The sequence below is a fragment of the Saimiri boliviensis genome, chromosome 10 (genome assembly GCF_048565385.1).
Source record: "Saimiri boliviensis isolate mSaiBol1 chromosome 10, mSaiBol1.pri, whole genome shotgun sequence".
In the NCBI taxonomy this organism is placed as follows: domain Eukaryota; kingdom Metazoa; phylum Chordata; class Mammalia; order Primates; family Cebidae; genus Saimiri; species Saimiri boliviensis.
Window position 1 is genome coordinate 22,063,631 of NC_133458.1, and position 27,907 is coordinate 22,091,537.

The window sequence follows — 27,907 nt, forward strand, 5'->3', positions numbered from 1 at the left end:
TGTGGTAGTGTCAGTTGCTCTGAGAGTTTCCAAATGCTTATCTCGGTTTTTGTACTTTTCTTGTTATGGACTGGTAAAATGCAGTGCATCAACTATACTTTGAAACAAAACTAGGAGCACTCCATATGTTTGATCCATTCAGACAGTGGAACATCACCATTTTAGATGTTAGTGAAAAGCAGCAGCTTTCAAATGAACTTAATTGTTTTTTGTTTGTTTTTGAGATGGACTCTGGCTCTGTCGCCCAGGCTGGAGTGCAGTGGCGTGCAACCTCTGCCTCCTGGATTCAAGCAATTCTCCTGCCTCAGCCTCCCAAAAAACTGGGATTACAGGCTCATGCCACCACACCCTGCTAATTTCTTTTTTTAGTTTTTGGTAGAGATGTGGTTTCACCATGTTGGCCAGGCTGGTCTTGAACTCCTGACCTCAAGTGATCTGCCAACCTCAGCCTCCCAAAGTGCTGGGAGTACAGACGTGAGCCACCGCGCCCGGCCTCAAATGAAGTTAATTGTAAACACTTCAAAAGGAACTACCCCAGGAATTCTGGGGTAGAAAACAGCTTTTCTAGGTGCAAATGAAAAATTTAAGTTATAGAAAGGTATTTTAATTAGTTAATATATAGTTCTTTTTTATATCTCTTTACCCTTGTTCCTTTATAGCCCCAAATAGCTTCAAGGGATTAAAATCATCCAGACAAATAGATTAAGATTTGAAGGAGATAATTATAAGTACAGAAAAGTTAGTGGAGAAGAAAGTTTTGAGATGAAGCATTAAGAAAAACCTTAAATGTAGAAGACTACATAATTGAGGAACTGAACTTACCTTAATAGATCTTTAACCGTTTGAGCCCTTAAATTAGAATGCAAGAAATTTTAATTTATGTTTTAATAAAAACATAAAACATAATTTATGTTTTAATAAAAACATAAAACATAATTTATGTTTTAATTTAAAAAGTGGGTTTTTTTTTTTGGTTTTGGTAGCTTTTAAAAGACAGAAATGCTAAGTTTGTAATTCTAGAGAGTAGCTTTGATGTTTGGCAAATATTTGTTGAGCTTCTGAAATCATACTAAATTTATATTTGATCCTGGAGAAAGTCCTAAAATCATATAAAAATCAGGTAAATTACTGAGAAAGTTTCTTTATATGCCTTTCACTCACAGATAAGTTGGAGTATGTCAAATAGGATCAACTAACTCAAAGATTCAGATTCTTAATGTGGGAATCAAATGGTGCTTACATCCTACCAAACCATTGAGGATTAAGCCTGAATCTTTTTTTGGGTCACCAGCTCTAATTCATTGATGATAAGGTAAACTATGAACAGTATTAGGTTTTCTTAAAAAGCAGTAAGTTAAAGTTGAAAGTAGGAATAAAAGGGAAAGAATAGGGTTTTTAGGGTTTTTGGAGACCTCAGTATATATACTAGTAAAAGTTGAGGAATATAGGGTCTAATCTCACTTTGTTAATTACCATCAGCTTTAGTCTGGGTATGTTCACAAATTTGAGAGTTTTTTGTTTTTTAACTTATATATGAAGAGATGGAAGTTAGCTTTACATGAAAGTTGTAGCAAAATTTCAGGCTTGTGGCTATTTTTTCCACTCTTCCTTGTTTACACCTTTTTTTTTTTTTTTTTTTTTACAATTTTTAGTTTGGCATTGTTTATGTTGTTCCCCACTGTTGTATTCTGGTAGGTGCCAATTTCTCTACCAGTTGTGTTTCCAGTCCTGGAATCTCTTCCTATCCAGTTTAAAATATTACGGCATTTAATGTGCCCCTACATTGGTGGTGTGTGTGCAGGGGTCTGGGGGGAGGGAAGAAAAGAAAAAATAATGTGCCCCATCTTTCATTTATCATTAACGATTTGTTTTTTAGTAGTAATAACTGACTTTTGAATGCTTATATGTGGGACACAGTGTTAATCACTTTATAAGTGAATAAATAAAGTACTATAGTTTCAGTTTTACAGATGAGAAAACTGAGGTAGAAAGGTCACATGATATAGCCAAAGTCATTCAGATAGTAATGGCTGAGCTAGGATTCAGTGCCAGCATTCTGTCTCCAGAGCCCTCCTTTAGTAGCCCTGGCATTAGCAGTAGGAATGAAAATGCTATCAAAATGCTAAGAAAGAAAAGATCACCCAATAATGTGATTGTTAGTGTTTATTGAGCAATTACTAGTTCCAGGCACCATAATAATTGCTTTAAGAACAAATGTGTAAATTCATTAATCTTCTAGCACAGGCGTCCCCAAACACCCCCTGAGGCCATTTATCCGGCCCCCCGCCACACTTCAGGAAGGGGCACCTCTTTCATTGGTGGTCAGTGAGAGGAGCACAGTATGTGGCGGCCCTCCAACAGTCTGAGGGACAGTGAACTGGCCCCCTGTGTAAAAAGTTTGGGGACGCCTGTTCTAGCACATAGTAGGTTTCCATTAAATACTTGTTTTTTTTTTTTTTTTTTTTTTTTTTGAGACGGAGTTTCGCTCTTGTTACCCAGGCTGTAGTGCAATGGCGTGATCTCGGCTCACCGCAACCTCCGCCTCCTGGGTTCAGGCAATTCTCCTGTCTCAGCCTCCCGAGTAGCTGGGATTACAGGCGCGCGCCACCATGCCCAGCTAATTTTTTGTATTTTTAGTAGAGACGGGGTTTCACCATGTTGACCAGGATGGTCTCGATCTCTTGACCTCGTGATCCACTCGCCTCGGCCTCCCAAAGTGCTGGGATTACAGGCTTGAGCCACCGCGCCTGACCTAAATATTTGTTAATTATAGTATATAAAACTTACGTTTGGATGCAAGAACTTACACTCTGCCTCTTTTTTTGTTTTGAGACGTCTGACTCTGTTACCCAGGCTGGAGTGCAGTGGTGTGATCTTGGCTCACTGCAACCTACACCTCCCTTGTTCAAGCAGTTCTCCTGCCTCAGCCTCCCTAGTAGCTGGGGCTACAGGCGCCCACCACAATGCCTAGCTAATTTTTGTATTTTTAGTAGAGACAGGGTTTTACTATGTTGGCCAGGATGGTCTTGCTCTCTTGACCTCGTGATCCACCCACCTTAGCCTCCCAAAGTGTTGGGATTACAGGCATGAGCCACTGCGCCTGGCCTCTTCCCCTCTTACATAGCACCTTAGAAGCTGAATCTTCCCATAAACTGTGTTAGATACCACAGGGAATGTCACGATTGGTTTGTTGTTGTTTTGCTTTTAAACCATAAATGTTAAGTTTTAGCACTAAAAGTGGTCTGTGCTAACCTCCAAAAAAAATTATAAAAATTTTATTTAACATTTGTCTTTTATTAAATAAAAAAAATTTTAAGCAACTAAAACATTCTGATAAAGGGAAAATGTAAGAAATAACCCCATACCCACCACCCAGAATCATATAATTGCTTATGCAGTTTTTTTATTTTTTAATTTAATGCTAACCTCTATGTTTGTTTCATGCTTAAAGCCATATCCAGAAGACCCGGCAGTTTATAAACCACTCTCCCAGGAAGAACTGCAAAGGATAAAGAATGAGAAAAAACAGAAACAAAATGAGAGAAAACAGAAAATATCAGAAAATCGCAAACATTTGGCTAGTGTACGTGTAGTACAAAAAAACCTCGTCTTTGTTGTAGGTTTGTCTCAGCGCCTAGCAGACCCAGAGGTAAGTTCTCTTGTTTTCTTTGTCATCTTGATATTTTTTCTGTTTGCTTGTCTTATTTGGAAATAATAGTTGTCCTTGCTCAATTGTGTGAATCCTCTAAACATATATCTTGAAGGAGAAAATAGTAAGTTAATTTTTAATAATTGCTAAGAAATCAATGACCAGTTGTGATCTTAGGCAAGTGTCTTAGTGTTTCTTGGCTTCAGTTTGTTCAGTTGTAAAACTAAGGAGTTGAACTAGATTTTTAACATGCTAACAGTCGGTGAAAATTGGGTAATGATTCTATTTTGCTGTTTAGGCTAACGTGTGACATGAATACTCTGGTTCGTTCCTCTTTTCTGTATCTATATAAGGACCAACAGTGGAGATACAGTTACTTGAACCCACTAGAGATTTTAGTAACCTGGATTTTAAAAATCCTGCTTAAGTAGTAATCCTTGGTTTTTCAAAATCGTTGCTATACTGTATCCATTCTTTACTTACTCGCTTAAACCAGTTAGTGGGAAGAGGGAAAATTTGGTAATGTGAAATAAAGGACCAATTTCTTTGTCATTCCTTCAGCGGAAGGAGAGTGCTTAACTTGCTTAGTACTTCTTTTTCTCTCCTTTCACCACCAGCTTTATTAATGTTGAACTCATACTTTCCTGAGGCCCTTGGATATGCATCTGTTAATTTTTAGTTTCTGATATACCATGAGATACTGACTAGATTGTTGAGAAGGCAAATATAAGCTAATTGACAGAATGTTTACTTGGTAGGAGAGAGCTGTTTTTGGAGGATCTTCTAAAAGATCATTGAGAAGAGTGTAAAGTAATATTTGGCATAGTACCAATCAGAGGAAAGATTGTAATGAACATGCTTACGGAGGTAGGAACTTTTGGACTTGGCCGAGCATGTTAAAGGCCGAAAGAGGAGGATCTTTAAGGAGTATAAAGCCTGTTTTTGTAAAAATTAATTTAAAAAAAAAAAAAAGGAATCTTTATTGACGATGAGCTTAAATGTGTTGTGACTATACAGGGTTTCAAAATCAATATGAAATGATTTTGACCCTGCGAAAGTCAGGGACATCAGTAAGAAGGATCTGTCATGGACATTAAACATGGAGGCAACTCAAGAATTACTAGGACCTAGGTCCAGGGATGCTGGCAGTCATTAGTTGCATGATACTCAGGAGACCAAGTTCTTTTGAAATCCAGAGGAGTGGTCTTGAGTTTATACAGAAAAAGACTTCTTCAGTAAGAAATGTTCAGCAGAGAGCTCATTTTAGGTCTATGACTCAACTTCAGCAGCCAGTTCTCCCCTTTTTTAAAATAAGGTAGTGGTTATTCCCCAGGCAGACAGAATCCTATCTCACCTTTGATCGTTTCCTTGAATGACACCTCAACTTTGCACTTATCCTTCTATCTCTGTCTTTTAACTCTTCCTTTTTTCTAACCACAAGGCACTTCTGTATACTCCTCTAACCAGTGACCAGTGGGCATTTATGTCTCTGTTTACTCCTACTAATCTTACTGATTAGAATCTACGTTTTGGTTTTCTGTTTTTTTTTTTTTTTTTTTTTTTTTTTTTTGGTGGCGACACTGTCTCACTTTGTCACCCAGGCTGGAGAGTGCAGTGATATGATCATGGCTCACTGCAGCCTCAACCTCCTGGGCTTAAGTGATTCTTGTGCCTCAGCCCCAGGTAGCTGGGTCTATAGGTATATGCCATCACATCTGGCTAATTTTTGTACTTTTTGTAGAGATGGGGTTTTGTCATGTTGCCCAGGCTGGTTTTGAACTCCTGAGTTCAAGCAATCTGCCTGCCTTGGCCTCCCAAAGTGCTGGGATTACAGGCATGAGCCACTGCCCCCCACCGAGGATCTACTTTTGCCTTTCTGAAACTGCAATTCCAGTAAATGAATGAAGCTTTTATCTTGATTTGAGAGGTCTTGAATATGGATGTTCCTGTTTTTATTAATGCATCTTGGATCTGAACAGCTGTAATACTGGGAGGCATATGAAATAGCATCCAGAATTTGGATGAAATTAAGGCATTGACTGAATATGATATTTGGATTATAAGTTTCCTACCTCTTCTTTTGGGGCACGTAATTTATAAGAGATCTTTTTTGTTTGTTTGTTTGTTTTTGAGACAGACAGAGTGTCTGTTGCCCAGGCTGGAGTGCAGTGTCACGATCTCTACTTACTGCAGCCTTCACCCACTGGGTTCAAGAGATTCTCCTGCCTCTACCACCCGAGGAACTGGGATTACAGGCATGTGCCACCATGCTCGGCTAATTTTTTTTTTTTCCAGTAGAGATGGGGTGTCACCATGTTGACCAGGCTGGTCTCAAACTCCTGACCTCAAGTGATCCACCTGCCTCGGCCTCCCAAAGTGCTGGGAGTACAGGTGTGAGCCACCATGCTTGGCCCTATAAGAGTTTTTGATTTACTTAAAGAGATTTCTTATTTCCATTTCAAGTAACTCTAGTAAGATTAATCTGAACTATTATACTGAAGAAAATGAATCTAAGTGGTGACCACTGAGAGAGAGTACTTTATCATGAGTCTATAAGTATACTTAAAAATATGCTCTACAAGTTTTATATATTTGAAATAATTCTTTTTTGGTGAGAGAACATTGGATTTTCTTGAATAAAACAAATAGTTGCTTTCATTTATTTCTCTTGAAAGTCCAGGAAGACCAGAGACAAGTGTTTTGCTTTTTATTAAATAGTACCACTTCTAAATAATATCTTTTAAAATTCTTTTAATTTATCTTTTTAATCTTTTTAGTATTTGGAAAACTTAAAAGTTGGCTTTACTAGGAAACTCAAAAGAAGGTTCAAATTGATAGCGTCACTTTTAAGTCAAAGAAGGATCCTTGTAATTTAATTGTCTTTGGATGATGAACAATTTGATATTTGACCTAATTCTGATTAACAGAATCGGAGCGTTTAGGAACAATTAAAGCTTATTTTGAAAAAATTTTTGCATACCAGAAAACTTCAAACCAAGATTGATTGTCAAATGTATTCATTTGTTGGTCAATAGTAAAACAAATGATCTTAGAAGACAAGGTAATTAGAGCCAATGATTAGATTAGAAGTAATGATGATCACCTTCTAAGTCCTAAAATTTTAGATTTGTGAGGACATATTCATTCATTCTGCAAATTAATTCTTGAATACCTACCATTTGCTAGGTACTTTGATGGGGTAGGGGGTACCTTGTCAGGGGCTGGGGGGTAGGATGGGGTTGGGGGGAAGTAGGTGGCAAGCCAGACACAAGCTTACAGACTGGTAAGAAAGACAGAATTTAAGTGCTTACATGTGTGCTGAGTATTTATAAAAGGAAAGTACACAGCTTTGTGGGAGCATATATTAGAATATTTAGCTAGTGTGGAGATTGACAGAAAGCTTCTCTGAGAAAGGATAATTAGGGTCAGCTTGAAGAATTAATAGGTGTTATCTAGGTAGTGCATAAAGAAGAGAGTCCTGGGTGTATGTGGTAACCCAGAAGAGCAGCCTGTTTGATGAACTAAATGACTTTAAAGGCACAGTGTTTTATTTTACAAATAAGAAACTCAGGCAAAAGGAATTTGAGTGACTTGCCTATGATCCTACAGTTCCTATTACAGTGTATTCTTTGTTGATGATTGCCCTTTTGTTCATCCTTTCATTCATTTATTCACTCATTCATCCATCTGATTACCAAGTTTTTGTTTTTTTCTCTGTAGTGTCTATGAATACTTGACTGTTTTCCCAAGGAGTATAGACATTTTGGTCATTAGGCATGCCCTTGGGCATTTATAATTCCATCACATGGCCTTTTATTTTTTATGTTAGTAGGGAAACTGGCCCACTGTGAGGTACATATATGACATTGAGTGTATAGATAATATGCCAATGTACAGGGTGCTTTGTCTACTCTCCATACCCTTTATTTGTTCACTAGAATACTATTTGCTATTTGTTTAGGCAGAATCTAGAGTATTCAAGTTAATATGCAAAGTTTAAATTCATTGTTTTTCCCTTGCCTGGGCATTGTATTTCTTAGCAACCGCTTGCCATTTGCTAATACTTTGAGGGCCACCAGTATTACAAATCCATATAGTTTTTCTTGTTTAATGCTAAGATAGTTTAGGTTTTCATTAAGTGTTTATTGAGTACCTACAATATGGCAAGCATTAAGACACTGAGCATATACTGATAATCAAGTAGTAGTAGATAATAAGTAGTACTTTCCTTTTTACAAAAGTAACAGTATGAGAAGTTTTGTGTGCTGTGAAGGCACAAGGGATAGCATTCAACCTTGGGAGGGAGCTGTATACCCCTCTGCTGTCTTTGGGGTAAAGTGCTTTTGGCACAGGAACTATACAGGTACTTCTGGATGAGAAAGACCTCAATCTGCAAATGATTTGTTTGGCTGGAAGATTAGAATGCAGCGGTGAGAGATAAGGTTGGTAAGGTAAGTGGTAATGAATCATGAAGGGCTGTCTAATCATGCTAAGGAGTTTGCACTTTATACTAAAGGCAGTGGAAAGCTTTTGAATGTTCTTAAGAACAGTGACATGGCTAGATTTGTGCTTTGACAGTACCATTCTGGCTGCAGTGTGAATATAATTACATAGCAATTTCATATTGTTACAAAGGTGTTACACCCAAATGTTGGTTAGAAACCGTTTCCATAAACCATTGGCCTTCAGCCTTATCAGACTCAGTGTCTACTTTTTAAAAACTAATGTAATACCCTTTGACTTTCATGAAATGACTTCTTGGTAATATAATTTGTCTACACATGTAATTTGAAAAAGTATATATAAAGGAGGAATAAAAGGAAAGTAATTATAAAAAGACTATTTGTACATATAAATGCTTGGACTCATCTACTCTAGAACCTTGCTATTCAGGGTGTGGCCTCTGAGCCAGTAACATTAATATCACTGGATCACTTTTTTTTTTTTTTTAAATGTATAGCAAAAATACAATCAGGAAGAAACATTTATTTATTTATTTATTTATTTATTTATTTAGAGATGGAGTCTCCCTCTGTTGCCCAGACTGGAGGGCAGTGGCGTGATCTCGGCTCACTGTAACCTCCGCCTCCAGGGTTCAAGTGATTCTCCTGCCTCAGCCTCCCAAGTAGCTGGGATTACAGGCACCTGTCATCACACCCGACTAATTTTTGTATTTTTAGTAGAGACAGGGTATCATCATATTGGTCAGGCTGACCCAACTCCTGACAGAATCCTGACCTTGTGATCCGCCCACCTCGGCCTCCCAAAGTGCTGGGATTACAGTTGTGAGCCACTGCACCTGGCCTCACTGGAGAACTTATTAGGCAAACTCTTTGACCCTGCCTCAGATCTACTGGATCTGAATCTGAATTTTAACGAGATTGTCAAAGAATTTCTTTACATATTGAGGGGAAAGTACTATTTTATCCTATGTAATAATGAAGTAAGCTACTTGTATCTATTTAGAAAATCAGGGACTGTGACAACTACAAATGCAGATTGTTAAGGGTGTATGCATTGGCTACTCAGGTGCCATGAAACATCAATAATGTGATTTTTCTGATAGTTCTTAGTAAAATTTTAAACAAAGCATGTGTAGTCGTCCCCTGATTACATGTTATTTGTTTTCCTAGAAACTCAGTGTATGTTACAACTCAGAAAATACTTTGTAATTATATGTAATATGGAATTTGTTTCTGGCTCAATTATAAACAGCTTCATGCATTTCTTGTAGGACATTCAGAAATTGAGCAGGACATTCTTTGTTGTATGGGGCTGGCCTCAGCCTCGTAAGACATCTCTGGTCCCTATCCACTGTGGTCTCTCCCATTCACTTTAACAGTCTCCCCCAATAAAAGCTTCACAAATTTCCAGACTGCCCTCTGGAGTGCTTCCCTTTTGAGAACTACTGCCATAAACTTATGATGCTGTTGCAGGACAACCTGTGACCAGCGTGAACCCTTCGGAGCAGATATCTTAGCTATAAGGCTGGTTGCTGAGTTGGTATGCATCCAGCTGGAATATTGAATGCAGTTCCAAAAAGCTTTTTCAAGCTCTGCTCTTCTGCTCTTCTCTCTTTATCAACCTGAGACTTTGCTACGAATAACCTAAGGGTCATTGTGCTAGCTACTAATACTATCATATCCCTCAGGAGATTTGGGTGGAAAAAAGGTTGAAACCCAGTGTAATCACCTCACCTTCTAATCCATTAGAATTGGCTGCAGCAAACATAACAACTTTATACTTACAAGCACCTAAAATAAAATATGGTAAGATTAATTACTTTCTATTAGGTAGGAGATGATAAGAATTAATGATATACCAGCCGTAGATTTATTCATGAAGCTTTGATTCTATCAAATGCAGAACATAATAGCTAAATTATAAGAATATTATCAAATACGAATGGAAAGAAATACTTTATACACACTTGAATAGGTACATACAGAAAGCTTTCATTTGGAGAGAGCTTGCTATTTGGAGAGATCATAGGAGCAGTAGGTCTAAATATACATTCTAGGAAAGCAGAATTTTGAGGTAGTTGCAAATTATGGGAGGTATGTTTTTATCAAGCTACTTACAGGTCAAATTAGCCAAGGTTAAGTTTGTAAGAGAAGCTGAAAGAATGCATATAGTGTTCACAAAGTAAAGGAGATGAGGTACATAGGGGAAATAACCTCTAAGAAGTAACCAGGTAATAAAGAAATGTATAAATTTGTTTCCCAAATGTTACGTACCAGGAAAAGTAGGAAAAAAACCTCATGAGACAGATGAGAAATGGTAAAATTGATTGACATAAGAAACTATATGCACAGTGATAAATCATAAAGCATAGTGGGTTGAGTGGACACTCTGTTATGTGAAATTTGTAATTTATAAATAATGTTTTAAAATATATCAAATTTTATATACAGTAGATTTATGAATAGACTGTGTATTCTTTCAGTTTTATCTCTACCTTTAATACATAATTTTGGCCATTGTTTTTGAAGAATTGCTTTTTTATAAGGATCATCTCTTAATGGGAATGCAGTTAAGATCATTGATCTGTTTTGTGTTTAAGAATACTGTACAGGTAAGATCCCATGGATTATTGGAACAGTTATTAGAACATAGTAGATAATACCAAACTTAGTGAGTCTCAGTTTCTATTCAGTGGGTCAAGAAAAGAATAGCTTTTGGACTCTTTTGATTTCCTGTTGGTTAGTTACACATACTGCAATTAGGAGATAGTCACATTTATTAGAAAACATTAAAAATTACTATTTTCCTTTTGCTGAAGAGGGGTGATGAATGTCTCAATTATAAGGATAAAGTTGTTGAAAATGGGGACAGTTTATACCTTATTTCTCTTCTTTTATAGGTTTTAAAACGACCAGAATATTTTGGAAAGTTTGGTAAAATACATAAAGTTGTCATCAATAATAGCACATCATATGCAGGCTCACAGGTAACTAATTTTAGGGAATTTTGCCTTTCCTCCCTATGATCTAGGCTTGACCTGAGCTGTTCCAAAGGAAACTTTGCTCTTTGTGATTAGAAAGCTTGAGGGACAAGGACTTAAGCAGTGTAGTGACCTCTGTTGGTGGGGTGGGGGATTTTTTTTGGTGCTTACAATTGATATAAGAGGGAAATAGTAAAACAAACATTTAGTGATTGAGTGAAGGGGCGGGGAAGGTGAGTCTGTTATCAGGCAATATGATAATTAGATGACAATTAGATAATGATTTCTAATCTGTAATATTTTCAGATATTGAAAACTTAATAGTGTCTTTGTTATGCTGATGTTATCAGATAGTTCTCCAGATTGCATTTATTTTTGAGAGAACATAATTTGACAGTCTTTAAATCTTGTTTTTAAATTTAAATTTAAATTTTTTATAACCTTGACGAGCCTGTCAAATGACTTTTTAAAAAAATAAATGCCAATCCAAAGTAATATTTTATTCACATATATTACAGTGTTCTTAAAATCAGATAAAATTCATTGAGTATGATTACTTTGAAATGAGCTAGTTTAGTATTTAATTAACATTGCTATTACTACTAATTATTGTCATTAGCAATAGTAGTTGTTAAGGTCTTTAGAATTCCCTAGGTTGCAATAGAATTTTTTTAGTATTGTTTAATTTGAGGCTAATAACAGTGGAATGGGATCTTTTCACTTTAGGGTCCAAGTGCCAGTGCTTATGTAACCTATATCCGGTCAGAAGATGCTCTCAGAGCCATACAGTGTGTCAACAATGTGGTAGTAGATGGCAGAACACTTAAGGTAATATAGTCCTCTTCATTCTCTTTTTTTTTTTTCTTAAGGGAGAACAGATAAAATATAGTAAGTAGAGGAGAACCGAGCATTTATATATTAAATTTGATAGTTAATTTGAAGAGTCTACCTTAGGGTTCCATACCATTTATTATAGCTACTTTGTTTACTGCTGATATCTGTAGGGTCCTGTTTTACCGGGTAGGAATAAACACATTCATTATTAGGGGATAATCTTTAAAAATACCACGTTTTTACGTAAATCTTATTTTGTTAAAATAGAACCATTATTTTCATCAGAAATATGTAGACGTTCTGATTTTTTGTCCTTAAAATATGGACATTGATTCAGGTTTGAGTGAAGAGTCCCATTAAACAAAGCTTTACTCTTAACGAAAGAAGGATGGCATAATTAGAAAAAGGAATTTGTCTTCTTATGTGTCTAACCACTCATAACATGGAACAGATTTTTTTTTTTTTAATCTATCTCCTCTCCTGATACCTAGGGAAGATTTGGGTGTTCAAGTTCTGAATATCGTAGACAGCTTTTTTTTTTTTTTTTTTTTTTTTTTTTTTTTTTAGTTTTCCAAATAAGCCTCATCTATAATAAATCCTGCTAATAATAGTTTAGTTCTCCAGTATTTGCAGCCATACTTTTTGTTTTGTCATGTTTGTGCCTCATTTTAGGTGATGTGAAAACACTAAACATGGAGATTCTCATTGTGTTGTCAGTTCATGTTGAGTCTTCTTTTCCTTTACCCTTCTTCCTCCCGCAGGCCTCTCTAGGTACAACAAAATACTGCAGTTACTTCTTAAAGAATATGCAGTGTCCAAAACCCGACTGCATGTATCTTCATGAATTGGGGGATGAGGCGGCCAGCTTCACAAAAGAGGAAATGCAGGTAGTAAAGTCATATGAATTATCAACTTTGCAGAAAAGGGAGTATTTTTTTTATTAGTTAAAATTGCAAAAGCAAAAACTAAGGACTTGATTTTGTAAAAACTGATTTTACTTTAAAGTAGCATTTTCCAAACAGTGTTTAATGTCGGAACAGGTCAGTTCTGCAGGGTGTTGTGACAGTAACAGTAGGTCTGTGGTCAGTTAAGTTTGAAATGCTAGATTAATGAAGATGAACAGGTTTCTTTGCTTTAAGACTTCCTCAGAGTCCTTAATATGCTAATACGTATCCTTGAAGGAAATTTACAACGAGAACTTAGTTGACCAGAAAAACACTTTGGGAAATGCTATTTTAAGGGGAATGTCCACAAAATGAAAGCTAAATGGGTCATTGTAATTATTTGTTAAACCAATCTATACTCTTTACAGAGCTTGCTAGAAAATAATATTCTGTCAAAAGATACTGATAAACTAATATTATTTTTATAAAATCATTCTCCCCCCGAAAGTGTCCACTGAGTCAGTATCCTATAAAGGGTGAATTGACGGCTTAATATCCTATGTTCTTTTTTACATTTCCTCTTCTCCTGTCTCCTTTCAATTTGTAGTATAAACATGCCTTAACAAGTAAAAATGTTGACCATACGACATATTAAATGAGGATTATACCAAAGCACAATGCTGCACTTCCCTATTGTAGATGAGGACTTCAGATTGTTGCTGTGGACTTTTCAGGAATACTTCTCATTTAGAAGGTGGGGGGCATTCATTGCTACCTTTCATTCTCCAGGTCAAACTAGAGAAAGTCTGGTAGGGGCTCCGTTAAGAAAAGATTGTTAAATGGAGTATTACCTTTTTTTGACTTGGAGCTAGTACAGATTAAATCCCATTATAATAAATATATTGGAGTTTCTTGACAGTATGGTCTTTATGATTCAAAAACAATGTTAAAATAAGGTCTATCTGATAATTAATAAGGACAGATGACTTACTGATTTCTTAATAAATGCTTTTTTATTTTGTTTTTTGGATGGAACCCTCTTGAATGAAATCTAAGGTAGAACCATTTCAAACTAAATTGTACTTAATAGAGGGTATACTTTATTCATATTTTCTATCAGTTTCTGTGTATCACAATTTCCAAGTCCCACTTACTTGATCTCATTTAAAGTAGTATTAAACAATAAAATAAAATGTATGGGTAGTCCTTTGGAACTTGTTTGTAATGGGATTTAACCTGTCTTTATGAACTGCCCCTGTAGAGTCATTTTAATATCAAGTTGAGCTCTTCGTGGCTTTCCACACTTATTAGTGAAAGCCATATCTCCTGAAGTATTGATTCCAGAAATAATTTTCGAGACTTCTCATGTTTTAAAAATGTAAATTTCATATATAAATGTATTTTTTAAAAAATAATTTAAAACTCATTTCATGACGTTGTCCTGAATTTATCTTGCTCTTTACCTGAGTTTAAAATTACTTTAAAAGGGGATTTTTTGTTGTTGTTGTTTAAACACTTTCTCAATGTAGAAAAGAAATTTGAATAAATTTTATGGCAAAAATCAGAAAATCTTTTCTTGTTAATGCGTAACTCAAAATTTGGTGCCATAGGAAATATTTATAGGTCCAATTGAAACAAGCAAGTGGCCTCTCAGAACAGGGAACGATGCATTGTGCAGTATATATGATACAATTATGCTCAGTTAAATGCAATTACCCTTGTTATTGTTTAGTTTTTTCTGTTTTGGCTTTGTTCTATAACATCTATTTAGACCATAATTTTAAAAAATTAACATCCCTGAAGGTAAGTAAAAATATTCTTCCAGTCATGATATACGTGCAAATAGTAAAATGTTAGTCTAAGTAATTTCATTATCATTTATTTTTGTGTCTTATTAGCTTCCACAGGCAATCTTTGACTAATTTTTCCCATAATATTTGTGACATTGCCTTTTGATGTACATCTACCCAGCTAGAGTAAGCACAGCCTTCTCTTGTATATCGAGCAGAGATTGGCAAACTTTTTCTGTAAAGGGCTAGTTAGTAAATATTTTAGGGTTTCTGAGCTATGTATGTAGTCTTCTGTTACAACTACTTCCCTCTGCCTCTGCTACACTACTGCACTCTGCCTTTGTAGCAGAATGGCAGCCAAATACAGTATGTAAATGAGTAGCATGACAGTGTTCCACTAAAACTATTTACAAAAACAGGCAACTGGCTGTAAATTGCTGACCCTGGGTCTAGAGTTTAAAATACATTAATTTTTATTTTACTTTTGATACCCACAGAGAAAGAAAAGAGAAAGTAAAAACTAATTAATGGAAGTTTTACTTAGTGTCAAGATAATGAAGAATATAGTAAAACTATTCATCTGTGTATTGCTTCAACTGTTAATCTCCAAATTAAAAAGGAGGTCATTTGATGAATTTTTGCTGATTTTCAGAAAACTCAGTAACGACCTTTTACAAGACTTAATTCTTACATGAAATACTTGGAAGTAGGTTTAAAGTGGACCTTACACTTTTTGAGCTAGCGAAAATGTTCTCCCCTTAATATGCTTTTCTGTACAATAAGTGGGTTGATGAAATGCCTTAATTTATGGGGTATATATCATTAATTTTGTTGGAATAACTTTCATTGATCTAGAAGTTTTGTGGTAACTTCACAGACTTCTCTTATTTGTTTTATTTAAAAATTTATTTAAATTTTATTTAAGGTTTTATTTAGAATATGTTTAATAATTCAGAAGATTATTCAGTATTTTATACCAGCCATTTTGTGAATCCCACTGCAGTTTTAATTTCTTCTTTCATTAGGCGGGTAAACACCAAGAATATGAACAGAAGCTACTTCAAGAATTATATAAATTAAATCCCAATTTTCTTCAGCTATCTACGGGTTCAGTTGATAAAAATAAGAACAAAGTGACACCACTGCAGAGGTATGATACGTAAGTATTGATATTAATATAGTCAGACATCTTACCTTCTTATCAGTTAATCTCTTTTGATTTTAGATCTTTTCAGGCAAAAGCCTTGTTGACAAGGTCTGTCATTTATGGTTTAGTTATATGGGAAATGTTGAGTCACAATTTCTGGGTTTGAATGTTTGCTGCCTACTGTTCCCTGGTAACAGTTCAGACTAGCTTTTTGATGAATTCACCTTTTGCAGTGATTTGCAGACTACTCTGAGCCAAGGGAATACTTTCCTTATTAAAGAAAAAATTAAGGGATTTTGGGTATTAAAAGGCTCTGATGACCTAATTGAGGTTCCCCCTAATTATATCAGGGATATAATTACTATATATAAATACTATAAAAGGGAAAGCGAGAGTTATCTGAAGGAAGCCTTGTGTGTTGGGGACACAAATATTCAAGGATCTCTAGTTCCAGGAATCACTTTAGTCTTTTATATCCCGTAAATGAAGGGAGTATCCCATATTCAGAATCTTATTCATCTTAGAAGACCAGGCATCTTCTGTCATCCATCCCAGCATGGTTTTGGGCAAACTATATTGTGTCAGTGCTTAAGTAAGTTTATAATCTTCAGTAGAGAGTCTCATTGTGATATAGTGACTTTCATAACTTATATTGTATTTTGTTATGGCCTGTCAGAAAAGCATATACTTAATAAATAATTTGCGAATTTTATTCTATCCTGGACTTCCTTTAAATTTGATTAGCTTGTTCTTTTTTTTTTTTTTTTTCTTTTTCCTTTTTTGAGATGGAGTTTTGCTCTTGTTACCCAGGCTGGAGTGCAGTGGTGCGATCTCGGCTCACCACAACCTCTGTCTCCTGGATTCAAACAATTCTCCTACTTTAGCCTCCTGAGCAGCTGGGACTACAGGCGTGTGCCACCACGCCCAGCTAATTTTTGTATTTTTAGTAGAGACGGGGTTTCACCATGTTGACCAGGATGGTCTTGATCTCTTGACCTTGTGATCCACCCGTCTCGGCCTCCCAAAGTGCTGGGATTATAGGTGTGAGCCACCGTGCCCGGCCTAGCTTGTTCTTTTTTATTAGATAAGTTTAACTTTTTATCAGATGAATTTTAAAAATAAATAGTTGTAATTAATTTGGGTATATTGATGGTCTTTTTTTAAATTCTGAAGTTAAGTTTGTTTGAATGATGTTTTAACGTTTAGGTATTAAATATTATAGCCCAGTGTCTATTTGGTGCTAAAATAATGTAAGAACTATTTTTAAATGTACCTGATAATAACTACATAGATTATTATCTGAGTCAGTTTATTTAAAAACACATTGTTGTGTTTAAATTTTGAAGTCTTTGTTTATTCATTTGGATAGTAAAAATTATTTAGGTTATTAAATACTAATTATACACATACATTTATGCACATGTGTATGTAAATATAAATATAAAATAGACCACAAAGCAAAACATAAAGTTATTGATAGAAAACTATGTAAAATTTGTTTATATCAAAGCTAAAAATAAAAACTAAGTCAAAACAGATCTTTCTGGTTTGAAAAACTTTGATCTTCTCCTTTAATCATTTGTACCCACCCTTTTCTAGCCCTGTATAGTTATTTTATGACAAACTATATGCTATTACTTACACTATTGGTTGCCACCTCTGTAGTGGTTGGTATAAGAATGAAGTTATTGTAGTAAACAGTGGTTTTTATCATTTATGCACATCGTTTTTATTAAAAATGTTGTCATTCTAATTTAAGTCATATTCTGGGTTTATAGTCCCTAGTGACTTCAGAGCAGAAATTTTAAATTGAGATGATCTCTTTGAGATAACACTTGTTATTTTTGAATATAAAGCTAATATGTTTTTATCCAAGGAAATGTGAAAAATTTATGAAAGCATATAGAATAAAATAAATATTGTATATGATCTCAGTACCCAGAGCTTTTCACTGAAAGTGATTTGTGTACAGCATAGCCTTCAATAACATCATTTCATTCAGTGTTGTGTTGTTGTAATGTTGATGAGGAAAAAAATTAATTCCCAGCTGGGGCCACTGCTTCTGTGGACTTTGCATGTTCCCCCCATGCTTGCATGGGTTTTCTCTGGGTTTCCTCCCACATCCTGAAGCTGTGCACGTTAAGTGAATTGACATGTCCAGATTGTGAGTGAGTGTGAGTGTTTGTGTGTGTGAGGGGACCTTGCCAATGTCGGCTCCTGCCTTGCCCTCTGGTTTGCTAGGATAGGCCCTGCCACCTGCAACCCTAAGGAGGTTGGAAGATGAATGAATGAATAAATACAAATTATTGTAAAACATAAAATTTTAAAATATTGGTTTATTTTCTTATACACTGATTTCTTGCATTGTGTATTTTCTTATTCTTTTTTCTTCTTGTGAATGCATATATACCATTTTACGCTAAGTGCTTTGGTTTGTTACATTTGAAAACATAATACACATTATTATGAATAATTTCCCCATGTCACTAAAACATAATTTTGATGGCTACATAGTATTTCATTATATGTTCATATCTTAAATTTATTAAGCCAGTCTTCTGCTATTGAATGTTTTGTTGACTTTGGTGATATTATTTATAACACTGTGATGAACATCTTTACATATAAATGTTATATGATTATAATATATAAATGACTATAGCTTTGATTGTTTCTGCAAGTAGAACTGCTGAGTCAGAGTATGAGAGTACCTGTTTCCTTGAGTATTGTTTTTCCTTCTGCATACTTTCCAATTTGATTTTTTAAAAAAGCCATCTCATTTTAACTTGTATTTGATTAACAGAGTGAACTTTTTATGCACTGTGAGTTTATATGTTGACCATGTTTTATTTGTGTGTTTAAAAGTTTTATATGAGTTATAGAGATCTGAACTTCTTCAGTCAGTTGATCAATTATTTGTGTTTCAAGATACATTGAATTTATAAATCAGTTTTGGAAGAATTTATGTTTTATGACACTGAGACGAGGTGTGGTGGCACATGCCTGTAATCCCAGCACTTTGTGAGGCCAAGATAGAGGATCACCTCAGGCCAGGAGTTTAAGAGCAGCCTGGGCAACAAAGCAAGATCCCTGTCTCTACAACAAAAAAAACCCAAAACATTGAGTCCTCCCAACCATTCACATAGCACATCTCTCTTGTGCCTTTCAGGAAAGATTTTCTTTTTCCTGTTTTATTGTATTGGATCTCCCTACCTCTATTTGAAAAATCCTTAGGCTAAAAAAGGAAAAAATAGTGTTAGACTAGTAGCACTAACAGGTGTTCTTACCGCATACTTTACTTTTATGGGGATATCTCTAGTGTTTTATTTACTCTTTAAGGACAATTTTGATGATTTACTTGAGATAAATATTTATAATCACAATATAAAATACCTTGTTATTCCTAATTTATTGAGTCTTCTTTTCTTTAGATTGGAAATGAATATTGGAATTTACAAAAAGTCTCTTTGGCATTTATAGCAAGTAGACAAGTAGTTAGTTTTTACTGTGTTTAATCCATTCTTGCATTGCTATAAAGAAATACTTGAGACTGGATAATTTATAAAGAGAAGAGATTCAATTGGCTCACAGTTCTGCAAGCTATACAAGAATGGTGCCAACATCACTTGGCTTCTGGGCAAAGCGAGAGGCAGGCACATCATACAGTGGAAAGCAAGAGGGAGGGGTTGGGGGGAAGGTACCACACACTTTTAAATGACCAGATATCCTGTGAACTCAGAGCAAGAGCTCACTCATCACCAAAGGGATAGCCCAAGCCATTCATGCGGTATCCACCCCCATGATCCCAAACTTCTCATCAAGCCCCATTTCCAACATCAGAGATTACAATGTAACATGGGATTTGGTGGGGACATACATTCAAACTACATCATTTACTTATTTTTGTGATCAGTTATTAATAGATTTACTAATACTTTATTTACTTGGTCTTTATTATAAAGTATAGTCAGGTAGTCCATAGAGCACATTCATAACTGTGTTGATAGCAGGAGAATGTCTAGGAGCCACAAATTGTAAAGGAGTATAACGGGAGGAAAAGAGGAAATATAAAACAAGTAAACAAATAATAATTTTGCCCAAAGCCAGTGCTACTGAACCTCAGCTGGGACCAGAATAAAAAAAAACTTTTTGAGATAGATTCTTGCTGTCACCCAGGCTGAAGTGCAGTGGTGCAATCATATGTCACTGCAGTTTTGACCTCCCAGGCTCTAATGATCCTCCCACCTCAGCCTCCTGAGTAGCTGGGACTACAGGTGTACACCACCACACCCAGTTAATTTTTCTATTTTTTTGTAGAAATGGGATTTTGCCAGGTTGCCCAGGCTGGTCTCAAACTCCTGGGCTCAAGCAATTCACTCACCTTTGCCTCCCAAAGTGCTGGGATTACAGGTATGAGCCACTATGCTTGGCCAGAATGAATTTTGACATAGGTGTACATGCTTTACATAAGTACATGATATAGAAACTTTTTTGTGTGTGCTGAGGTGGGGGTGGTTTTCTGTTTTAATGCAGTTACACAAGTTTATTAAGTAACAATTAATGGCCCAAGTTACAGAGAGTAAGCCTTTGGCTGACTGTCAGTCATAGTGAAGGTCTCCTTTGATCTCTACTTCCACATTGCCATCACCCAGGGTAGGCATACAGCGGCAGTAGGTAGTAGGGATGAGTTTGTAGGTAAGATTTCTTCTCACAGGAAAGACTTGCCAAGTTAGTGTAATGAGCAGTGTAACTCTTTCAAAGGTCCTACCCAAGAGACAGGTTTCTTTTTTGTCAAAGTAAATTAAGACTTAAACTTTCTAGGAAAAAAAGAAACTCAAGGGTTTCATTTTCACATTTCTTGGCATTCCTAGATAGTGGGTAGCAGTTTTACAAGAAGAATTGCAAGAAAGCAAAGCCTGGAACCTTTTAGATTGAGACCCTAAGCTTAAAATGTGATTTTCTCTTATTTTCAATTAAGCCAGAGTACAAATCTTAAGAGTACCATAGCCATTAATCCTCACTGAACTCTGACATTGTCCCCTGATACACATATGTGTTAGTAAGTGAATTTTTCTATAATATATTTTATTTCTGTTTTACCTAGTGAGCAGAAAATTCTAAAAAAGGAATTTGTCGTCTGTTCCCCTTCATTATTATGAATTTGAGAGTATATCAGTCATAATGAGTTTTAAACTATATATGTGGTATGAATAAGTTGCTTTGGAATGATGAATACAAGTAATGAGAGAGGGAAGTGATGAAGCCTTGCAGTAATGATGCTTAAGGACTGGATATTTTATTGTTTTTAAGTTTGGGGCTTTGAAATATCTTCATTTAGATTGAGATGCTATTTAAGTACCAACTGTGAAAGGAATAGTAACTAGGTAGGCTGCTGTGCCCAAGACAGTGAGCAGGCCTAGTTACAATAATTATGGGGTATGCAGATCACTCATTGTAAATGGTTATAACTTGATATTGTGGCTGAAACAAGCCATCGCTGAGGAAATGGAGATGTTCAGCTTTAGACTTAGGTGGAAGGAGGGTGGAATAAAAGTTTTGAGTCTTCTGTGTTCATTTAATCTCCTCAGTAGGCCTGTGTGGTGTATATTGTTTTCTTACTGAGGGTAAAAATACCAAGTCTCAGAGAGTTTAAACAGTTTACCAGTATCCCACACAAATAAGTGGTAGACAATATTCTGACCAAAGTCTCTGTCACTTTAAAGCCCCAGCTCACCTCATTCTCCCACTCTCCAGTCTACAAGATGTAAAATTCTGAAGAGCAACTCTTAGGAAAAACTTTTTAAAACATAAATTAAATTCATTTAAATGAAACCATGCCATAATTGTATGTAGTTTGATCTTGAAAATCTCTGGTGCTTGATGCTTATTACCTTAAGACAGGTAACAGTGGATGGATTGTAAATTCCAAGGAATCGATGTTATTTTTAGCAAAACTTTCCCTGAGCCACAGATTGGTGGCAGTAATGGATTAGCTAGAGCAGGTGTCCCCAAACTTTTTACACAGGGGACCAGTTCACTGTCCCTCAGACCGTTGCAGGGCCGCCACATACTGTGCTCCTCCTCTCACTGACCACCAATGAAAGAGGTGCCCCTTTCTGAAGTGTGGCGGGGGGTGGGGGGTGCGGATAAATGGCCTCAGGGGGCCGCATGCGGCCCGCGGGCCATAGTTTGGGGATGCCTGAGCTAGAGAAAGGGTGAAAGGGAAACTTTTATAAGAATTTATCAATTTTTATTACATCTGAGAAGGAGTATACATCTTTTAAAATAAAAATACAGCTATATTCTTACCAAAAATCAAGCATTATCTCTGATACACTAAAGGTATAGTTAAAATACCTTATTAGCAGAATGGGAGTGGTCACTGCATGAATTCTGTTCTCATACCCTGACATTTAGAAAAGGTGTAGTTCATAGATTTGTAGAAAAAAGTCTCAAGCAGAGGTTGTTAGATTATGAATAGGCCTAAGGATATTTGTGAACACTGATTTTTTTTGTAGAATTTTGCATGTGTGCACATTTTTGTTGAGTGAGGACTGACCTAAAAATAGTTATCAATTAAATACTGGTGTAGAGGACACTGGTCTGTTGATAACCTATAGATAGATTAGAGGTGAATTCAGGAGTGGAATAAAGCAGCAATTCTCAAAGTATGGTCAGGAGCCATGAGAAATGGACTAGTAAATTAAGTGAGTTAAAGGTTGCTAAGATTTTTATACTTACATTAATATCAGTGTATTACTAGATTTTTCTGAATTTATATCTCAGAATCTTCCTTTTTTCTCTTAAAAAGTTTTCTTCCTATGTTATATTTGGCTATATACAGAATTAGTGTACATATGCATATACAGTGGAAAACTAATAAGTCAACTGGGGTATCTTGCCCTGCTTAAGTTGAATATAGTCAAAAAAGAATTAGAACCACTTGTCTCAAGTATTTTTTCCAGAGGGTGGGGTGGAATGAGTGTGTGGGGGAGGAACACTTAGAGATAGGGTTGTGTTTGCCCTTGTTTCCCAGAATAAAAGTGAAGCAAGTAAAAAGCTGTGTGTTTAGATTTAACTTAAATCCTTTAAAAAGATTAAGTGTATTACCGAAATACAAAATTAAAATGAGTAAGTGGAGACTTGCTGTTTTTGAAAGGTTACCACATTTTGTGATATGTTTAGGATAGTAGATGTCCATATTTCAACTTTATTATTAACAACTAATGCTCTGTACTTATTAATAGTTATCAAAACATTTATTTTCATTCATGTTAAGTAGGTCATGGGGTTATGAGGGAATTCTAATTAAAATCATATTTACATAACTACAATCATTCCAGGTTTAATGAGGCATATTTTCTTGCCCTTTTGTTTTTTTATTTTTAAATTTATCCTAAAGAGACAGGATATTGCTGTGTTGCCCAGGCTGGCCTCTAATTCCTGAGCTCAAGTGATCCTCCTGTCTCAGCTTCCTCAGTAACTGGAACTATAGGCACATGCAGCTGCACCCAGCTTCTTGCTCTGTTAATAGCTAATTATGCCACTTAGACATGGCTGTGTTTTAGTAGCAAAGTAATACTTTAAATGTTTATGTATATTTGAAGCCTGTGTCAAAGTATATTCTGTAAAGGCAAGTTTTACCTGTGGATAACTTGAATATATTCTTTGTGTTAGCAAGTGTTTAAAAATATCTCAGAATTACTTAGGGACTCTGATAAACAGGAAAATTAAGATAGATTCTTTGAAGTGAATATAGATAGGAGTATTTAATTTAGAAGCAAAATGAATATTTATTTGTGTAGATAGTAACCTGACAGTGAAATTTGGAAATGTCTGTTATATTGACTTTTATCCTTATGTAAGTTTTATGTTTAAAATGTAAGTAAATTTTATCTTATGTTTAAAATGTAAGTAAAAATTAATAAATCACTTGGACTATTTTTCTTCTGCATTTGGTAAGCAGAAGAACCAATTCTGCTAACATTTTTCTTGGTCCACGCCCATCCTTGAAAATGTTTTTTCTTTGATTCTTCTACTATGTAATTGGTTTATGTTGTAAATTTTTAAAAGCAGTCATGAGACTATGTTTAGTAATTGGGTTGGCATCACCATTACGGAAGTAGTAAAAGAAAGTAAAATTCAAGCATTACCTTAGGGGCAAGTTAGAAGAAAGCAAAACTTGGCTGAACATCCACAGATCCCAACTGAGACTCAGCTGTGTCAGTGACTACCTGCTTGCTGACAGTCTTTAATTTGATTTTTTCTATCTGGAAAACAAAGTATTTACATTTGATTTTAATGATTCCTTCTACTTGTGAAATCTAATTATTTGAGATACTTTGAGGAGTCTTGATGCCTTTTCATTGTGTTCCTCTTCTCTGTTGCAGTGATCATCAAATTCCAGACACCTCAATTTAGACTAATTGAATCAGAATTCCCAGTGTTGGAGTCTGGATATATACTTTTTACTTTAAATGAATAAATATGTATATATTTTGTGTGTATATGTATTTTTAAAAACTCCGTCACACTTTTGGGTTAATTTACAAGTATTTGCTCCTAAGAAATCTGTAATCTCGCCGGGCGCGGTGGCTCAAGCCTGTAATCCCAGCTCTTTGGGAGGCTGAGGCGGGTGGATCACGAGGTCAAGAGATCGAGACCATCCTGGTCAACATGGTGAAACCCCGTCTCTACTAAAAATACAAAAAATTAGCTGGGCGTGGTGGCGCGTGCCTGTAATCCCAGCTACTTAGGAGGCTGAGGCAGGAGAATTGCCTGAACCCAGGAGGCGGAGGTTGCGGTGAGCCGAGATCACGCCATTGCACTCCAGCCTGGGTAACAAGAGCGAAACTCCTCCTCAAAAAAAAAAAAAAGAAAGAAATCTGTAATCTCAGCCAGGTGCTGTGGCTCACACCTGAATCCCAGCACTTGGGGAGGCCAAGGCTGGTGGATCACTTGAGGCCAGGAGGTTGAGACCAGCCAGGCCAACATGGTGAAACCCTGCCTCTACTAAAAATAGAAAAATTAGCTGGGCATGGTGGCACATACCTGTAATCCCAGCTACTTGGGAGGCTGAAGCACAAGAATCACTTGCATCCAGGATGTGGAGGTTGCAGTGAGCTGAGATCATGCCACTGCACTCCAGCATGGGCAGCAGAGTAAGACTGTCTCAAAAAAAAGATATAGTTTCACCATGGTTTTTTAAAACAATTTGGGACTGAAGCTTAAAAAAAAAAAAACATAGTGAGATCACTTGTATGAAAATTTATGTTTTTGAATTTTTATCTACAGGGGTTTATACATACAATATTGCCTTCTTGGAATACCTTGATTGTGTTATGAGTATGTTATGAGGCCGGATTTGCTATTAGTACTTCTTAGTCCCACTTGAATCTAGTACTTTTCAATGAACTGCATGGTATTTATGGACTTCATTATCTTGATTTCTCTTTCTCTTAGCATCATGACAGTTTCAGTGTATGAGTGAAGTATAGGTGTAGTCAGTCTTCTTAACTCCTAGCCTGTTCAGAGATGATTGTCAACCTCTGTTTTTCCCTCTATCAGTCTTTGTTTTAGTTTGGTTTATATTATCTGCTTTTCTTTGATTATGTCCTTGAAGATAGAATTGATATCTTCAATTTTCAAACACCTTTCTAGCTTTTTCCCTTACTAGGCAGCTTCTGCCCCACTGCTTTATGCTGTACAAACAGTTTTTTAAAAGAATCTCTCCCATTGAAAATGGAATGTATAACAGAATTTCAGCTTCAAAATGCAAGTAATTTTGTTTAGTGTGGTAGAAAGACGTTGATTTAAGAAAAGCTGTAGGTTTATTTTTGCTTTTAAATAAAAAGCCCTGTGGAATTTATCGTAGTGTACCCAAATTCTTATATCTGATAACATTTGAACCTGGCAATTTTTGACCAGGGAATAGTCTGTTTCATGGAAAAGGTGTCTCTTCTTGAGTAAATACGGTATTTATTAAAGTTTTCATTTTCTTAGCAGTTTACCCTCTTGGCATGATAATGGGTGGGTGGGTGCTGAAAGTAAAACAAATTTATTAATATGACCGCAGCTTAAGCAAACACAGTGCTTAATGGGAAGGGAAGTTCTGCATCTGATGCCAGTGGAGTTATGAGGGTTCTGACCTGTTGGTAGTAGTCTCAAGATAACTCTTTTCTCTCTAGCGTTTAGAGAAACAAGGAGTTCACATTAACTGGGATTTGTAAATGTACTTTTTCTTTCTATTGGGGTTACCTATGTATTTTCAGGGATTCTCTTATCTTTTCTTCTTTTCCACTGATAGCTCCACTTATTAATATAATATCAGGTATAACTATAATGACTTGTTATAGCCCACATAGAAAATAAAATAATTTCTAGTTATATCTGTATTCTTAAAACTTTTCATGTATTTTTCCTTTGTTAGTTATTGTTAAAATAAATTGAGAAGAATATAGTAAAACTGAATAGAACATAAATTTACTGGTCTCTTGCCATAATCCTGATTTTTCAGCAGCTATTATTGGCTAGATAACACAATCTACAAATTTTTAAACATCTTTGATAAAACTTTCCCAGGTAAAGCATAAAGTATGAATCAGTGCTTAGGGAAATTGCAGTTAGAATGGTAGACAAGGTGATAAAAGTTATTCTAATTAGTTGTAATCCAGAAATATCCTTAAGATTTATTTTTTATGTAATATTTTCATTTGTTGTCCCATCCAGTAGCAATACCTCATTTATATTGAAAATTATTATTTAGTGCTCTTATGGAAACGCTAAATTGGGTGGAGGCTAGGAAGGTGAATCAAGATCCAGACACTAGAAATTGTTCTTTGTGATATCTTTCTTTTAGCCATTTGTTTCTGTTACTACCTTTTTCTCTCAACTTGAAGCGCTTGTTACCATAGTATAAATATAGTGCAAGTTTATTTTGGATTATCGTTAACTATGTTCCACCACCAAATTAATCTTTCTAAAACACTGCTTATTTAGGTCATTTCTGTGGCCTCTGGAGTGTAACCTATGTTTACCTTTCTGTCCTTACCTTCCATTATTATTTCAGCTATCCTATATATTAGATAAACTAATTACTTAGCTCTCCCAACACTGTCTCCAACTTTTTGACCCTTGACACAGAAGGTATTCCTACCTTTAATGCTATTCTTTTCCCTTTCCCTCTTTCTTCTCCTGATGGGTAAATCTTTTTAAGGACCTACTTAAATTTGAACTCCTCTAGGAAACTTTCCCTAATTGTCCCACTCATGGTAGCTTTGCTTTCTTCTAAAGATTTGTGGCGTTTTTCTTGCTTAAACAGTTCATTTGATAAAAGCACTGGCTGATGTTTGTTTGCACTTGTCTTCTTTGTGCACTTATTTCCTTTCCCCAAATATTTCTAAACTTAGTGAATTCAGGGCTATGTCTTTAAACTGTTTTGCATTACCCACATTACTTAATATTCATTGATTTATTGCTATTTTATGAATAATAACTAAAAATGCTCTTCAAGTAAATTTCAAATCTGTTTGCTTATAATCAAGAACAAATGGCAATGTCTGCAGAAGATGCACCTGGGAATCAGATTGGGTACTAGCCCTTGTTAGATTTTTTTTTAGAACAATTAAATATGGTACCAGTAAGTTACCTTTTTGAAAGGGGACGTTGTGTATATTTTCAGGAAATAAAATAATTTTAAGAAATTTGAAATCTTAATTTTTTTCCTTACACATATCAGAACAACACATTTGAGTAGTGGTACAGTCATGCACTACATAACAATGTGTTATTTTGGTCAATAATGGATGGACCACATAAACAACAGTGGTCCAATATCATTATAAATGATCTTTTTACTGTGCCTTTTCTATTTTTAGATATATTTAGATACACAAAGGCTTACCCTTAGGTTACATTTGCCTGCAGTATTCAAAACAGTAACATGCTGTACAGGTTTGCAGCCTAGGAGCACTAGGCTGGGCTATCTTCTGGGATATCTTCTTCTGGGCAACCTCCTCTTCTGGTTTAGGAACAATCTGTTCCTTTTCAGTAAGGATCATCTCAATGTGGCAGGGAGAACTCATGTATGGGTTAATTCGACCATGAGCTCTGTAGGTCCGGCGGCTCATCTTGGGTGCTTTGTTCACTTGGATGTGCTCA

General features: G+C 35.7%; 1 protein-coding gene across 7 annotated transcripts in view; it reads left to right on the top strand.

Moving 5' to 3' along the window:
• Positions 1-27,907, top strand: part of CNOT4 (CCR4-NOT transcription complex subunit 4) — a 153,479-nt gene that overhangs the window by 85,835 nt on the left and 39,737 nt on the right. For 4 of the 7 annotated variants that reach the window (XM_010342782.3, XM_010342791.3, XM_010342803.3 and 1 more), the window contains 5 exons: positions 3,452-3,649; positions 11,013-11,099; positions 11,820-11,921; positions 12,689-12,814; positions 15,627-15,760. In XM_010342782.3, coding sequence (XP_010341084.1) covers positions 3,452-3,649; positions 11,013-11,099; positions 11,820-11,921; positions 12,689-12,814; positions 15,627-15,760 — 647 coding nt within the window. The remainder of the gene's footprint in view (positions 1-3,451; positions 3,650-11,012; positions 11,100-11,819; positions 11,922-12,688; positions 12,815-15,626; positions 15,761-27,907) is intronic. The other 3 variants (XM_003920972.3, XM_003920973.3, XM_003920974.4) reach the window with 1 other exon arrangement.